Raw genomic sequence first — 18214 nt, 5'->3', positions numbered from 1 at the left:
CCTTGTTTAACCCTTATGATACTTCTATTAAATACTATTACTACACTCAGTTTACAGATAGGAAATAAGAAGAGAAATTAAGAAATATGTACTAGGACAAAGAGCTGTAAGCAACGACACCATGACTGAAACCTGGAAATATGACTGAGTTTGGTACCTTAACCAAAACATGTACTACACTGCAGTTCTCACTAATATCTGCTTTTAAATCTTTATACAATATATTTTTAAAAATTTTTTAATGTTTGTTTATTTTTGAGAGAGACAGAGCACGAGCAGGAGAGGGGCAGAGAGAGAGGGAGACACAGAATCCGAAGCAGGCTCCAGGCTCTGAGCCGTCAGCACAGAGCCTGACGTGGGGTTCGAACTCATGAACTGTGAGATCGTGACCTGAGCTGAAGTCAAAGGCTTAACCGACTGAGCCACCCAGGCACCCATTATACAATATTTTTAATCCCACTATCAACAAAGATCAATACATAATTTGTCCTCAAAACAAGAGCCAAATAAGGGATGCTTGCGGTCAAAAACAACTCAAAGATGGAAGTCATAGAAACCTCTAGCTCTAGTCAATAAACCAAAAGTCTAAGGGGGAAAAAAAGTATCACAAAAAGGGATATAAAGTGTGATAAAAATGATTTATATTTCTGGGGCACCTGGATCGCTCAGGTGGTTAAGCATCCAACTCTTGATTTTGGCTCAGGTCATGATCTCACGGTTAGCGAGGTGGAACCCCACATCTGTGCTGTCGGTGCAGAGCACACTGCATGTGCACACTCTCCCCCAAAATAAATAAACTTAAAAAAAATTCATATAAAAAATGATTTCTAAGTCCCAAACTTAGGGTATCATTTCTTGAAATAAAGAAAAACTGAACTAAAATTTAAAATCCCAATAGTCTAATTTGTAATGCTATTTTAATTTTCAACTTGCATTTTTTTTCTAATTATAAAAAATTAAAAACTTGTAATTTAATCTTCACGTTAAATATATCCACACTTTTCATACTGTATGGAGTTCAATTCCTTGAACTTTTTAAACTCTCTCAATATATGTCTCGGGGCACCTGGGTGGCTCAGTCAGTTAAGCGTCTGACTCTTGATTTTGGGTCAGGTCATGATCTTATGGTTTGCCGACAGCAGGGAGCCTGCTTGGGATTCTCTCTCTCCCTCTCTCTGCCCTTCCCCTAATTTCTCTCTCTCTCTCTCTCTCTCTCAAAATAAACATATAAACTTTTAAAAATAAATAAATTGGGGCTCCTGGGTGACTCAGTCAGTTAAGCGTCCGACTCTTGACTTCAGCTCAGGTCATGATCTCACGGTTTTCTAAGTTTGAGCCCTGCATCAGCTCTTGGGATTTTTGGGATTCTCTCTCTCCCTTTTTCTCTGGCCTTCCCCAACTTGCATGTTCTCTCTCTCTCTCAAAATAAATAAACATTAAAAGATAAATTTCTGTTGCTTAAGCTATCCAGTTTGTAGTAATCTGCTAGAGCAGCCCTAACAAATTAATACATGTAGCCATAGAGAACTAATACCTACACTTAATTCAAAACAACTTTTGTTGGCAGTACCAAAACTAGCCTTAACGCAGGGCTCAAGTAGATGGCCAAGGCTTCTAAGTCTTAAATCTGAAAAAAGATGTTGGTCGTATCAGAAATATCTTAGACCACAGATTTCTTTTTATTTTTTTTTTTAAGTTAGCTGGGACTCCAGCAATCCTGTAATTTAATCCACTCATTTCAAAAAGTGATACTGCTGATGTGCCAGGAGCTTTTCTGTACACTTAACATATAGTAATTCCTCACAAGAAACCTGGGAGGTATCACTACCACCAATTCCATTTTTAAGATGAAGAAAACTGATGTCTTGAAGTTAAGGTCATGCAGCTGGTAAGTGGCCCAGATTCAGTAAACTGAGGTGCACAAAGAATAAGTGATTTAGGCAAAATCATAGTTAATAGTTGAGCTGAGACTAAACCTAATGGTCCTTTCCCTTAACTTCAAATCTTGTTTTCAGAAAGTTAAATAGAAAAGCTTTTCTTTTACTTGCTGTATTAAATTTTGTACCACTGCAACCTTAGAAATATATATGTGCAGGGCACCTGGGTAGCTCAGTTGGTTAAGCATCTGACTCTTGATTTCGGCTCAGGTCAGGATCTCAAGAGTTTGTCAGTTCGAGCTCAGAATTGGGCTCTGCACTGACAGTGTGGAGCCTGCTTGGGATTTTTCTCTCTCCCTCTCTCTCCCGGCCCCTCCCCTGCTTGAGCGTGTGCACTGGCTCACACTCTCTTTCTCAAAATAAGCTAAAAAAAATATGTGATTATCTATCTGCCCTCCTCTAAGTATACAAACATGGGTTACTCATTTTCTTCCATCTCCAAACCCTAAAATACTGCCTTTCAATCCCTAATGTTTTTCTTTCATCTATATTAATCATTTTTATCTACCAGAACTCACATTTTCACTTCTACACAGTTTTGGAAATACAGCTTAATGTTTGATCCCAACTGAAATACAAATACTCCTAGAAAGGGTAAGCCTCTATTATTAGCCACGTGTATTGTAGTAGGAATAAATCAGATCCTTTTTGGACAACAGGCTTTGAAACAAAGATGGGAAGATAGCCATTGTCAAGTTTTAAAATGACCCTGCCCCAAAGTACAACTTGCTTAGGGACACCTGACTAAAGAATCAGAGTCTGTTCTGGGAAATCTGGGATAGGGTACTTAAGTGTTTGTTAGCCTTTCTTTGGGAGTTTGAAGTTTAAAATACAGAATGTAGGGAAGTGGTGAAAACCATGCTTCCCGTGACAAGGAATGGAAACATGAAGAAAGCCAGTTCTCCAAAGATAGACAGATGCACAGCAGAAGCACCACACTGACAGTGTGAGGGAAACCTGACTGTCTTTGGTTTCTGGGTTCTTCTTGTACAGCCCAGCTGCATTACCATGTCCCCAGAGCTTTTGGTATCCCCTGGGATATATCCAAAAGCCTGATAACTTCCCCTTTCTGTTTAAGATATTTGAATCGTGTCACGTACAATCAATAGAGAACTAACATGGTCAAAAAGCTATCCTCTCTAAAGCCGAAGAACATTATTGAAGGACTAATAACCTCATGTAAAAAATGTTTCAGTAACAATAAAGCAAAGTATAATACTAAAACTAAGGCAACCAGATAGCAAGAATACTCTCGAGTCCCTTACAACATAGCTCATCATTTAAACTAGTCACTCCAAGGAACAATACAATAGGTTAGAGTTCCAAAGCCTGTGCTTACAACTAGATTTTTCCAGGGGAAAAAAAGAATGAAAATGATGTTTTAAAAATATGATTTTATTCTATGTAGGTACCTACAATAAAAGTAACAATGCTTTAAAGCTATAATTGAAACTGAAGATAATTTATTCTAATATATCCTTTTTGGTGGGGGGGGGGGGGGGTGTGCAGAAAACTACAAGCCATTCAGCAAAGGTTTGCCTAAGCTTACGCAGCCATCAATGGGAAAGAAGGCTTGAAACCCAGCTCTTCTGGGGCAGAGTTCAGTGGTCTTGCTACAATACAATGATGCAAGAAAGACTATCATGATTCTTGCTCTTGGCTCCTTGTTCGACACACAAAACAGTCCTAAAACTGACCTGATTCTCTGTTCTGGGCTGGCATGAACCTGCGTAGAAACAATAGGAATGGCAGGCACTTTCTTCCTGAAGCAGATGTGGAGAAGTATTATACCTGTGATGTAAGGAAAAAAAAAAAAGTTTATTTTCAGAATATGTATTGGCATAATGAGTCATTCATTTTCAACTGATTCCCTCTTTGTCTCCTTATTTGTGGCCAATGATTTAATAGTGGAACACATGACAATGACTTATTTAAGACAGATAAAATCTGTCCACAAAAAATATAGTCATTTAAATCTGGTCTCTATAAACCATCTACTAAGACCAGGAAAAATTATGCAAAGAATCAATGACAACACAGTTACTTAGTGGCAGGGCCAGGTTCAGAACCTAATTCTTCCCCATTTCCAGTCCAGTGTTCATTTGTACATCACAGATCACACTCTTTTTTTGCTTTTATGAGCCAAAAAAGCAAAAAATTCTTGTTAGTTCTCTAGGTATATTTGTCAAGTATCTGAAGCTAACTGTAGTTTGCCCTAACTTAAAATCAGAAAACACTGCTTCCTACTTAATGGTTATAACCCATGCTTAAGTTATTAAGCATGCCTTCTACAGGACATTCAAATGTTTGTTTTATTTGGGGTGCCTGGCTGGCTCAGTCGACAGAGCATGAGACTCTTCATCTCTGAGTTATATGTTCAAGCTCCACACTGGGTACAGAGATTACTTTAAAAAACAAAAGTCTGAAAAAAATATTTTATTTACCATTATTTCAATATGAAAATCCTAGTATATGAATCATGAGATCTAGGTTCTGGTCTTTCCTAACTCTGTTCTCAACAAGTTCTATGATCTTAATCAATTATTTCTTTAGTCCCAAAGTGCCTTTATTCAAAACTGAGGAGCTTGGACTAATTCCCATGGGCTTTCTGTTTGCTGTTCTGATCAACTATTTGTTTTTGTCATGTATTTGTTAATCTCTCTGATCATATTACAATAGTTAAACATAACCAGAAATACTGCCTTCAAAGAACACCTTGTTGACTCGGTAGGTAGAGTGTGTGACTCCTGACCTCAGAGATTACTTTTAAAAAATTAAGAGAGTTTTACTTAAAAAAAAAAAAAAAATACTGCCTTCAAATATACAGTCCATTATCATTCAAAAGTCTCTGCAATAATAACCTAGTTTTGCTGTCCATCTCACCCAGCTAGTAGTGGAAGGAAAAGTATTTTTCAAAATCTCCCTCTTAGGTAGTTTCTAAGAAAAATCCTGAATTATTTTCCCAAGTCATTCATTCAGTTATTCATCCAACAAGTAGTTCCTGAGTGGCTTGACAAATGGCAGACACAGGCTTAATCAGATAAAAGACTAATAAAAGAAGATACCTCTGGTATAAAACTGAGTGACATTAGGAATTCAAGTGGCGGTAAGGGAATAAGCAGAAGTGATGACGTGTCTTCTAAACTGTGACTTCAGAATATGCTTCCCCTACTTTCTAACTTATTGTTACTACAAGAATTATTTGTAACATGTTTTATTTTATTTATTTATTTTTTATTTTTTTTTTTAACATTTATTTATTTTTGAGACAGAGAGAGACAGAGCATGAATGGGGGAGGGCAGAGAGAGAGGGAGACACAGAATCTGAAGCAGGCTCCAGGCTCTGAGCCATCAGTCCAGAGCCCGACGCGGGGCTCGAACTCACGGACCGTGAGATCGTGACCTGAGCCGAAGTCGGACGCTTAACCAACTGCGCCACCCAGGCGCCCCTTGTAACATGTTTTAAATTCAAAGGACAATAATAGAGGGAACACCCAGGTACCTGCTCCTCCCCCCACTGGAGAACCTAAATAGAAGTTAATGGTAATGTTTTCCTGACTGGCTCCCCCCAAATCCATGCCCCACCTCTCTCATCCCTTCTGTCTGCTGCAACTGCTAGGCTATATTTTATCGTTACTTGATTTTTTAAAAGATTTAAAACATATGTATATATCTCCCAACAACATAGGGTTTCATTTCGTTTGCTGTTGAATTCTGTGAAAATGGTATTAAATAGCTCCGGTCTTCTCGGTTTGACTTTTTCATTCAGTATTATGATTTAAAGATTCATCCAGTTGCTGCATCAGTTGTAGCTCATTCCTTTTACTGTAGAATAATTCTGCATTGTATAAATATATAAGTGAATTATCCATTTTCTTTACAATATTATCTTATTCTTCTCCCAAGATTTTTTTCCTATTATGAGCATTTCTGTTACGAAAGTTCTCATATGCATCTCCTATGGCCTGTGTGCCAAAGTTTCTCTTAAGTTTGTGCCTAGTAGTTGATGAATACGTCTATGTTCAATTTTTCATGAAGATGCCAATTTTTACTTTCCCCAATGTGTGTTTAGGAATTTATAATCCCAACAGCAACAGGTAGTTCATACTGAACCACATCCAATACTTACTAATGCTAAGTTAATTTTGGGGTGTAAAATGGCATAGAATTGTGGCCTAACTTTGCATTTTCCTGTTGATGAAAGATACTGAGCATTTCTTCAGATTTACTGGCTAATTCATGTTTCCTCTTTTATTAAATGCCCATTCAGACATTTTGCCAATTCTTCCTCGGCTGTCTGCCTTTACTTATTATTTCCTAGAAATTTTAGCATCTTTGATGATTATTTGGCTTTACCCATTTTAATATTTTAATATAAATTCACCAAGGGTAAATGCTTTGACATGATTTCAATGCATTCTAACTGCAAAATGCAATATAATTTCAAGTATCAGGTTTACCCAAATCACAATTTAAATCACACTTTAGGGGCACCTGGGTGGCGCCCAATTTTTGATTTCAGCTCAAGTCATGACCCCCTGGTGGTGGGATCAAGTGCTGCAATGGGCTTGTGCTGAGCATAGAACCTGCTTAATATTTTCTCTTTCTTTTCTTTTCTTTTCTCTTTTCTTTCTTTTTCTTTCTCTCCCTTCCTCTCCCTCTTCCCCTCCACTGCCCGGGTACGCACGCACTCCCCTGGGTCTTTCTCTCTCAAGTAAAATAAATAAATCACACTTTAGGCAGAGTTCTTATTTTGACTTTGACATTTTACACATTTTTATTTCATGCTTTGGTTGCCTCTAATTTAGAATAAGTCAGCTATACTGTCAACAGGTTGAGTTTGAATACATGAATATGCACACAGGTATGAAAACTGAATTTCCAAATTAAATTATATAATTCAGAAGACCACAGAGATTCCAGACTTGACTAGACAATTAGCTGTACCTCCTTGGCTTAAATATGTCTTTAAGAGCCTACAATTTAATGAAAATTCTAAGGACCTTAGAATCATACTTTTTGGCTCGAAGATCAATGGGAAAAAAAATTTTTCCAGAGCCCCAAAAGTGTTTTAAGAATCCCTGCCCGGAGCGCCTGGGTGGCTCAGTCGGTTAAGCGTCTGACTTCGGCTCAGGTCGTGAGTTCCAGCCCCACATTGGGCTCTGTGCTGACAGCTCAGAACCTGGAGCCTGCTTCAGATTCTGTGTCTCCCTCTCTCTGCCCCTCCCCTGCTCATGCTCTGTCTCTCTGAAAAATAAAAACATTAAAAAAAATTTTTAGGGGAGCCTGGGTGGTTCAGTTGGTTGAGTGTCTGACTTCGGCTCAGGTCATGATCTCGTTGTCTGTGAGTTCGAGCCCCGCGTCGGGCTCTGTGCTGACAGCTCAGAGCCTGGAGCCTGCTTCAGATTCTGTGTCTCCCTCTCTCTCTGCCCCCCCCCCCACTCATGCTCTGTCTCTCTCTCTCTCTCTCTGTCAAAAATAAATAAACATTTAAAAAAAATAAAAAAAAATTTTTTATAATCTCTTCCTAAGTGTTATACAAACCAATTAGACTGAAGAGTAACAAAAACCTAAATGTCTCAAAAAAAAAAAACAACTTAACAAGCATGGCTACAGCCCTCCTGTTGCTTCTCAGGACTCCTGGCAGATCACCTAATCTGCATCATTCAAGAAAAAAAAATCAAAAGCCACCTAAGATCTGAGTCACTCTACATGCTGTCCTTGATTCCTATATATATATAAGCAATCAGAAGAGAACTTCCAGAACCACTTACCCACTCACCAAAATCTACAGATTTACTCTTCTACTATGCTTGAACTTTTTGGGTCAAAAAGTCTAACTCCTCCACTTTGAAAATAGATATCATGCCCCTACCTTTCAAGAACATTGCTCTAGTAAGGCCCAATTCTCTCCTCTCTAGCATCAATTTCCTAATTTCCTCCTTATTATGAAGCAAACCATTTGTGTGTGTGTGTGTGTGTGTGTATTTCCAATCATTAGAAAACAAACAATAACAAGGAACCTTTTGAACCTACCATCACCTCTCTAGTTTCTGGCCAGTTTCTCTGATTCCTTTTTTGCAAAAGGTCACAAAAGAGATGACCATACTCTGTTTCCAAGATTCTTCAATTCAAATTGAACACATTCTTTTTTTTTTTTTTTTTAAATTTTTTTTTTTTCCAACGTTTTTATTTATTTTGGGGACAGAGAGAGACAGAGCATGAATGGGGGAGGGGCAGAGAGAGAGGGAGACACAGAATCGGAAACAGGCTCCAGGCTCTGAGCCATCAGCCCAGAGCCCGACGCGGGGCTCGAACTCACGGACCGCGAGATCGTGACCTGGCTGAAGTCGGACGCTTAACCGACTGCGCCACCCAGGCGCCCCCAAATTGAACACATTCTAATGAGACTTTTGCTCCCCAATATGCCATTGAACTTGAAGGTCACCTACATATTATTATTAAATACAAGTTCTCATCTTTCTTGACCTATCTACAGCCAACTGGTATGACTCATCAAACCCTGATATCTTCTCTATCTGGCTTCTAGAACAAAGTTTCTCCTGGTTTCATCCTATCCCACTGGTCTCTCCTCACCTCCTTGGCTTCCTTCTCCTCTTCTCACTAATCACTAAAATTCAAGTATTTACCCTTTCTCCATCCAATAGCAAACTGTACTGACTCTGTCTACAAAATGCATCCAGATTCTGACCACCTCCCATCATCTAGAGACTTTAACCAGAATAAGTATCATCTGTCACTTGGATTTTTCCCATAGTTTAGTAACTGGCCTCCCAACATCTACCCTTGCCCCACTTCAGTCCTTTCTCATCAAAGCAGTCAGAGTGATCCTGATAATCTTACATAACTCATACAGTGTAACATCTGTGCCCAAAATCTCCTAATGGCTTCTCATCCCAGAGTAAATGCCACAATCTTTAAAATAGCATAAAAAGAACCTACATAATTTGGCCCCTATTACCTCTGACCTCATTTCCTACTGACCTCCTTGCAATTTCGTATTCACGCTAGACATACTCCTGCCTCAGAGCCTTTACACTTGCTGTTCTCTCTGCCCAAATGCTTTTCCAGGAGATGATTATCTCTACATGCCTCACTCCTACACTATCTTCAGATCTTTGTGCAAATATTTGTCTCCTGAACTAAGTCTTTCCTGTCCACTCTTTTTAAAACTGTAACAATTTTACTCCCAGCATCCCTAATCTACCTATTTTTCTCCAATGTTACTAACATAAATTTATTTCACTTCTTTCCTGTTTGTCTATATCCTCCCACAAAAACATAAAACCCACAAGGGCAAGAGCTTTGTTCTGTTTGGTGCTATACCTTCAATGCCTAGAAAGGGTTATGGCACACAGTAGGCATTCAATAAACATTTTTTTAACGAACAAATAAGTAATTACACTCTTAGGCTAAAAATTACAATCTTCCTGAGTTTACAAAACAAGAATATCTAATCAGGGGCAGTAGATTTTTGATGTAAAATAATCATTCTAGTATTTCAACAGTTAAGTGATAACAACTCGAAAGACTTCAATAGGCATTGTAGCCAATACTTCTAGAAAATTAAAGTAATCGCTGTAGTAAATAGTTCCCCTCCCCAAATCAGGTCTTAAATTCTGGCTGTCCACACAGTGACACTTATTTTCCACTAACTGCTGTCATATTCAACAATGGTTGGCTGGCAGAGGCACAACACCAACACACAGGAAAATATTACAAAAATGTTCATTCCAAACTGGTTCCAGACAAAGAACCATACTCTTTATAAATAAAGAAACTCTAAAAATAAAGGGCAGATATTTTTAAGTGTTTTAAATACGTGGTTTGGAAATAATTTCAGACTTACATAAAAGCTGCAAATATAAGAATTAAAAACCACCACTATGCCTAAAGTCACCAATTGTTAATGTTACCCTCTTTGTTTTATCGTCTGTGCTCATGGATTCTTTTGCACTCCCTTTCCATTCACACAGACACATACACTCACACTATTTTTCCTCTAAACAAACCGAAGATAAATTATATAACATCACAGCCCTTTGCTCCATTGACTCACTATGCATTTCCTAAGAATAGAGATATTCTCTTTTATAACCAGAGTAATCTTCAGTAATTTGAACAGTGTTACAATGTTTTTATTTTCTCTAGTATCCACATCCCCAATTTTTTCAATGGGTCCTTCAATACTATCCTTTTATAGTATTTTCCCCCCATCCAGTATAGAGTCAGGTAGTACAGTTAGTGATTATCTCTCTTAAGCCTTCTTTAATACAGAACACTGCCCTGTCTTTTATGACATTCAATTTTTGGAAGAACACAGCTCCATCCCCCACTTTTTAAAATGTTTTAATTTTTGAGAGAGCGTGTGCATGTGCGTGTACACACAGGGGTGGGGCAGAGAGAGGAGGAGAGAGAGAATCCCAAGCAGGCTCCATGCTGTCAGTGAAGAGCCCGAGGAAGGATGGCTTGATCCCATAAATCATGAGATCATGACCTGAGCCAAAATCCAGAGTTGGACACTTAACTAAGCCACCCAGGTGCCCCTCCCTCCTCTAAGTAGAATGCTCCTCAGTTGAGTCTGTCTAATGTTTCCTCATGATGAGATTCAGGTTATGCAGTTTTGGCCAGATTACCACACAGATGATGGTATGTCCCCTCAGGATGTCATATCTGAAATCACATGGTAGTCATTTGCCCCACGTTGTTGTCACCAACGTATAAACCCAATTTTGTACCTTGCAAATAATAAGTTGTTTGTTGGAAGACACTTTAATACCATGGAAATAACCTTCACCTCATCAACATGCCCCCTCGATTTTGTTATTTCTTGCCGTCTTATCTTTACCATAATGGCTGCAAATCGACGATTTTCCAGCTCTAGAACTTAGAATTCTACTGTAAGCAAGAGACCTCCCTTCTCTACTTATTCATTTATCAGTTTATTTACTATGAATAATGATTCCTATTTCTACTAGTTCATAATTAATTATTATACTTATTTATGATTAAATTAATACAGACTGAATGAACCAGTAGGAAACCCAACAGGCTTCTTATGAAATGCTCCCATTTAAGAAAAAAAAAAAAAAATTATTTTCTAGTACATAAAAAAAGAAAAGGATACAGGTCACCTGGTATGTACCCTGCCCAGACCTGCAATCAGCCAATTCTCTGAGGATCTCTGGTTCCTCTGTGCTGGGAACAGTGGTACAGACCAAGATTTGGGAATTAAGTGTTCTCACTGTTCTTTTCTTCTCAGCCTTTTTGCTGGAGTTACCAGGAAATATACAAATGCATATATATATATATATATATATATACACACACACACACACATATATATGTGTGTGCATATATACACGTATATATACACACACACATATATATACACACACATATATATATACACACACATATATATATACACACACACATATATATACACACACATATATATATGTATATATATGTGTGTGTATATATGTATACACACACACACGCATACAAATATACGTGTACATACATGCCACACGTAGATATACATCTGTGCACACATATACATACTAGTTGCAAAAATAATGACTTCACATTAATACCTTTAATTTCAATCCATCTCCACAGGATTAATTTCTGCCTTTCCCCTTTCCATATTTGCACGTCCCTCCATCCTCAGGCCCTGGCTCCAATAACCTAAATATTTAGCCAATGCATGATAACACCTAAAAATGACCTAGAGCTGCTTTGCCTATGTCACTACAAAAATAAACTCTAGTAGAAAGAGTTCAAGATTTTTTTGCAATCCCTCCCTCTTCCTCCACCCAAGTTGAGGGTAAATAGTCAAATACTGTGTTAATGAATCATTTAGACTCATTCTTCCCTTACAATATAGGTATAGCACTAGATTAAAATACAGACGGGTTCATTTATTTTAATAGTTTAAGATTTTTCCCATCCCCATCTTATTTTGAATATGGAAGATAACATGCTTTGTTTTGAAAAGTCAATATATAAAAAGATACACTTTGGGGGTGCCTAGATGGTTCAGTTGGTTGAGTATCTGACTCTTGATTTTGGCTCAGATCATGGTCTCATGATTCGTGGCATCGAGCCTGGTGTCAGGCTCTGCTCTGACAGTACAGGGCGTGCTTGGGATTCTCTTTTTCAAAAATAAATAAACACTTTTTTTTTTTAAGATATACCTTGAGGAGGGTCATTCTCTCCCATAAATCTTTGGTCCCATGGCCTCCAACCACCCCTACCTTTGCAAAGTTGAGCATATATATATATATGTATATATATATATGTATTTATATATAGATATAGATATAGATATAGATATAGATATAGATATAATCCCTCACCCGTTTCTTAAATCAAAAGATATCAAACTATATATGTGTGTTTACTCTAACCAGTTCAAACCAGACTGGAGGAAGCTCTTCCCAAAACATTGTATGAGACCAATAATTTCTTAATGCCAAAACCAAACAAAGACATTTTAAAAAAAGAGAGAGAGACTAGAAATCTGATATCCTTTGTGAAGACAGATGCAAAAAATTTTAACAAAATATTAGCAATATATAATAGAAATATCACATCATGACCAAGTGGAGTTTATTCTGGAAATACAAGGCTGGCTCAACAGTTGAAAAATTAATCAATATAATTCATTATATCAACTGAATAAAGAAGAAAAGGCATATGATAATATCAGTACAAAATAAGCATTTGACAAAATCATCCATTCATGATTTTAAAAACTCTTACTAACCTAGTAACAGAATGCAACCTAACCTGATAATTGTCATCCTTAAAACAAACACAGCGAATACCTATTTAAAGGTGAAATTATGAATGCTTTCTGTCTTTAACATTATATTGGAAGTCTTAGCCAGTGCTACCAGGTATAGAAAAGAAATAAAAAGCATACATTACAAAGGAAGAAATAAAACTTTTTCCCAGGCAACATGACTATATAGAAAACCCCAAAGAATCTACAAAAACCCTACTAGATTTAATAAGGGAATTTAGCAAGGTTGTAGTGTACAAAATTCAATATATAAAGATCATATTTCCACATATCAACAAGTAAAAATTACATATATACATACTGTCATTTATAACAGCAACCAAAAAACATGAAATACTTGGGGATAAATCTAACACACTGTGTGTTAAGATCTGTACTCTGAACACTACAAAACACTGATGAGATAAATCAAAGATGACCAGAGTAAAGAGAGATATAACATGTTCACAGATCTGGAGACTCAACATAGTTATCACTTCTCTTCAAATTTATCTATGGATTTAACGCAATCTGCATCTGAATTCTAGTACTTTTTTTTTTTTTTTTAACTGACAGGATTATTCTAAGCTTTACACAGATAAGCAAGGAAACTAGAAGCCAAAACAATTTCAAAACAAACAAGAAAGTCGGAGTACTCATATTACTTGATTTCAAGACTTACTCTAAAGCTACAGTAATCAAGACAATGTAGTACTGATGACAGGACAGACACCTACATTAACGAAAAAGAACAGAAATTCCAAAAATAGATGCACACGTGTTGTCTATTGATTTTTGACAAAGATCTCAAGCAATTCAATGGAGAAAAAGAAAACTTTTCACCAAATGGTGCTAGGACACCTGTATCCATATACAAAAACCAAAACCAAACCAAAAAGAATCTCAACCAGCCCATACATCAGAACATATCCAAAATTTAACTCAAAATGAAGCATAGATCAAAATGCAAAATGTAAACTATAAAACTTCTAGAAGAAAACACTGCTAAATAATGTTGACTTTCGGTTAGGCACAGAATTCTCTGAACAGAATTCCCGGAATTTCTCAGCACAAACCACAAAAGGAAACACTGTTGTCAGTGTTTCTCTCTGTTGTCAAAACTTCTCTCTCCAAAACACATGGTTTTAAAAATGAAATAGGGGTGCCTGGGTGGCTCAGTCGGTTAAGCATCTGACTCAGGTCATGATCTCACTCACAGTGTGTGAGTTCGAGCCCAGTGTTGGGCTCTGTGCTAACAGCAGAGTCTGAAACCTGCTTCAGATTCTGTGCCTCCCTCTCTCTCTGCCCTCCCTGGCTTGTGCTCTCTCTCTCTCTCAAATATAAATAAACATAAAAAAAGAAAAGAGAAACAAATTCAGGGTGATTGGCTGGGTTAGTCAGTGGACTCTGAGCTCCCCAATGGGGGTACAGTTTACTTAAAATAAGTAAATAAACTGTTTGTTTTTTAGAAAAGAAATAAATCCACAAACTTGGAGAAAGTATTCATAAAATATGCACCACAAAAAAAGACAATTAGATCCAAAATATATTAAAAACTCTTATGGCTCAATAATAAAATAAGCAACCTAATTTTAAAAAGAGCTAAAGAGGGGCACCTGGGGTTGGCTCAGTTGGTTAAGCATCAGACTTTGGCTCAGGTCATGATCTTGAGGTTTGTGAGTTGAGTCCAGCATTGGGCTCTGTGCCGACAGTTCAGAGCGGGGAGCCTGTTTCAGATTCTGTGTCTCCCTCTCTCTCTCTCTGCCCTTCTCCTACTCACGCTCTGTCTCTCTCTCAAAAGTAAATAAACATTAAAAAAATTTTTTTAAGAGTTAAAGATGTCAATACTTCTTAAAAAGACAGATATAGACATAGCAAAGAAACACATGAAAGGTTGTTCAATATTGTTAACTATTCATTAAAAGCAAATTAGAACCATTTTGAATAATACTATGAACATTAGCTTTTTGTGGACATATGCTTTCATTTCTCTTGCATGTATACCTAGGAATGTAACTTAAGAGTTCATAGAGAATATGTTTAACTTTATAAGAAACTCCTCAATTGTTTGCTAAAGTGGCTATACCATTTCACCAGCAATGTATGAAAGGAAACTCCTAGTTGCTCCAAATCTGCACCAATTCTAACATTATCAGACTTTATTCCTAGCCATGCTAGTGGGTGTGTAATAATATCACCCTATGGTTTAAATCTGCATTTCCTTGATGACTAGTGATGCTGAGTATCTTTCTATGTGGGATGTATTGGTCATTCATATATCTCTGGTGCAAACCCTTTGTCTATTTTTTGACAGGGTTCTTTGTCTTATTATCAAATAGTGAGAGTTCTTAAGATATTTTGGTTCAAATCCTCTGCCAGCTATATGCTTTGCAAATATTTTTCCTGGCTTGTGGCTAGCCTTTCATTTTTAAAAATACTACATTTAAAAGTTCATATACAGAAAATTCACTTAAAATTTGTTCACTTTTCTCTAAATATACTTGAAGGAATGTTTATTTTTTTAAAAAAAAAAAAGATATAATTGACTGCTTTTTGGGAGGTGACAAAATCATTGTCAACTACTGAATAGTCTAACGATGATACAATGCGGCCCGCACATACTAAAAACTGGAAAGTACATCCTTTTACATCTAGTTTAGAGCTCTTCATAGCATTGGGTGCCTATCAGATACCTGATACAAAACCTAAAATTAGAAGAGAGAATAACATGTTGAAAGCCTCCTTCCTGCAATTCTTTATTGCAACTTGACCTCTGAATTATAGACATTTCAGAGTAAGATATATTATACTTTTTGTTAATTACAGTTTTATTTTGTATTTTTAAAGTTTATTTTGAGAGAGAGAGGGAGAGAGAGAGCGCGCGCGCGCAAGGGGAGGTACAGAGAGAGGGGAGAGAGAGAATCCCAAGCAGGCTCTGCACTGCCAGCACAGAGCTCAATCTCCAAAACTATGAGATCATGACCCGAGCCAAAATCAAGAATCAGTCGCTCAACCAACTGAGCCACCCAGGTGCCCCTGTTAATTATAGTTTTAAATAAAAACTTTATGTTGATGAGAAAAGCAAATTCAACTTTAGTGTAAATACATGAAAAACTAATTTATGCAGTGACTTTCAAGAAGCATCTAACTCTCAAATAGGCTAAAAAAAAAAAAAACTAAAAACCACAACAACGCTTTTGTTGACAGCACAGATAGCTTTATATATAAGTACTGCTTATTAGTCCTTAAATCATCCTAAAACTCTCTAACGTTAACTATAAGAAACAAAAATTTTATGCCAACATTTTCATATTAATAAAGGTGCATCCTCAATAGAATATGAAATGTCAAGTAGTACACATTTTTTGAAGTAAAACAATAAAAGTTGCTCTCCACAACACTTAATCTTCTTTTCCCCTAACCCATGCCCCAAAGATAATCAATCATAAAATTCTGGTATGCATTTTATAAACACTTCCTATGCTCAGATATGTGTGTGTGTGTGTATGCACATATACATACATATATACATACACACATGCCTTCACAAAGGATATATTGTGTTTTAGCATTCTATAAACCAAAATAAAAACAAATTTTAAAATAAGGTCTTTATGGCTGAGAAACTGTACAACATGGAATCTAAATGGGAAAAGATCTGAATCTAATTAAGACAAAAACATGTTGAAAACTTTTAGAAAATATTATTAAATTTTGGGAACTTGCAGGCCACATTATTACTTCTGTAGTAGACACTTCTTGGAGTGGCTAGACAGCCTACAATCCTTCCCTTCTCTGTGCCATGATGAATGGCCTTGAAGGAAAAGATCAGAGGAAAAACCAAGGAAAGATTTAAGGAATGGCTATTTGGGAGGGGGAAAAAAAAAAGGAATGGCTATTTGAATGAACCTCTTACAATGGTGCCATACCCTAAAAAATTCCTCACCAGAATCCTGCTACTACCAAATCAAACAAATCAAAATGTAAAGGCTCTTAATAATCACTGGAGAGATGGCTCAAATCAGAGATCAAGTCATAAATCCTCCTGCAGCCAGCCTAGTCCTTGCCTAGTGAGTTCATGAAAACAACCACAACCAGGTGGTAGGAAAAGCAGTTATGCAAGAGATCAATTACACTAAGATGGACCTCAGCTGCTACTACTGTCCAGGATCCATTTGCCTGAGTTCCCCATAGGCACTACTTCTTAGCAGGCAAAATACTGCAAGCCCCTTGGATTATAGAAATGGTGATGGCAGTGGGTGAGGGATGGATTAAATAGGTGATGGGGATTAAGGAGGGCACTCGTTGGATGTGGTGTTCAATCACTAATTCTACACCTGAAATTAATACTACATTGTATGTGAACTGGAATTTAAATAAAAACTTAAAATTTTTAAAAATCTTTATTCATTGTTGAAAGAGAGAGAGCACAAGTAGGGGTGGGGTGGAGGCGGGGGGGGGGGGAGGGGGCAGGACACAGAATCTGAAGCAGGCTCCAGGCTCTGAGCCATCAGCACAGAGCCTGACATGGTGGCTCGAACTCACGAACTGCGAGATTATGACCTGAGCCAAAGTTGGATGCTTAACTGACTGAGCCACCCAGGTGCCCCTAAATAAAAACTTTAAAAAAATGGTGATGATGGCTGATTCTTTCTATAAGAGACACCAATTCTGAAGTTGCCTTGCCAGCACCACTACACAAGATTAACCGAATGTCTCCTATAAATCACATGGCCTTTGATCTAAGCATTCACTTCAAATGGCAGTGAGCGGATGCTCAGGGCCTCATATCAAATAGACTCTTCTTCAGACACAGCTGTGTCCCTAATAGGAAGAAAAGGCTTCTTGAAGCTTCGTGTACCAGTTGTTGCTCCAGCTAAAAACTTCTGATTCTGGGATGCTGCGGCCTACAAGGCTGTGAACCACCAACCAGTAACCGCTGTTTCCTATCTCCAGAATACAATGGCTGAGGGAACCAATGATTTTCGTAGAGTGATTTCTGCTCTCAAAGTTTTGCCTTTTATCTCAAGAACTCTGAAATCTGCTGATCTAGAAGTTTTAGTACCCAATGAAAAAATATTTATACCAGGAAACAAAATAACTACTTCACTCTATTGAAAGCTGAGCTTATCATGTTCAGTTTGATTTCCTCGCGACAGTAGAAAAACAAGAAAAGCAAAAACAGAGGTTACAGAATTGGCTGGGGGTGACTGTCCCTGACTAGCAAGGGGAGAAGAGATTGGGGCTTGGAAGACCATGAGAAGAACTCAGGGAGATCTGGAATACATTCTTACAATACTGTGTACACGTTAAGGTTAGTGAAAGACTATCACAATTCTATACTGTTGGAATTACCAGAGGCTCAGACCCTTTCAAGAATGAAGGATTCGGGGGCACCTGGTGGTTCAGTTAGTTAAGCATCTGGCTTTGGCTTGAGTCATGATCTCACAGTTTGTGAGTTCAA

At 37.5% G+C, this 18214-nt stretch overlaps 1 protein-coding gene and 1 long non-coding RNA gene across 9 annotated transcripts in view; one reads left to right on the top strand and one right to left on the bottom strand.

Annotated features, from left to right (window-relative positions):
* The window catches only part of WDFY3 (WD repeat and FYVE domain containing 3), a 244267-nt gene extending 239990 nt beyond the window's left edge, over positions 1 to 4277 (bottom strand). For 4 of the 8 annotated variants that reach the window (XM_030313518.2, XM_030313519.2, XM_030313517.2 and 1 more), the window contains exon 1: positions 3635 to 4273. In XM_030313518.2, the coding sequence (XP_030169378.1) occupies positions 3635 to 3780 (146 nt within the window). In that variant the 5' untranslated portion in view covers positions 3781 to 4273. Of the gene's footprint in view, positions 1 to 3634 lie in introns of all 8 variants that reach the window. The other 4 variants (XM_030313515.2, XM_030313516.2, XM_030313522.1 and 1 more) reach the window with 3 other exon arrangements.
* Positions 4278 to 4633: 356 nt separating this feature from the next.
* LOC115512463 lies at positions 4634 to 17185 on the top strand. The gene is made up of 3 exons (XR_003968395.1): positions 4634 to 4719; positions 13398 to 13402; positions 17175 to 17185. It is a non-coding gene; the product is annotated as an uncharacterized LOC115512463 (long non-coding RNA).
* Positions 17186 to 18214: the final 1029 nt, after the last annotated feature.

Source organism: Lynx canadensis, chromosome B1 (genome assembly GCF_007474595.2).
Source record: "Lynx canadensis isolate LIC74 chromosome B1, mLynCan4.pri.v2, whole genome shotgun sequence".
In the NCBI taxonomy this organism is placed as follows: domain Eukaryota; kingdom Metazoa; phylum Chordata; class Mammalia; order Carnivora; family Felidae; genus Lynx; species Lynx canadensis.
The sequence above is the reverse complement of the archived record's forward strand: the minus strand, read 5'-3'. Positions and strand labels throughout refer to the sequence as shown.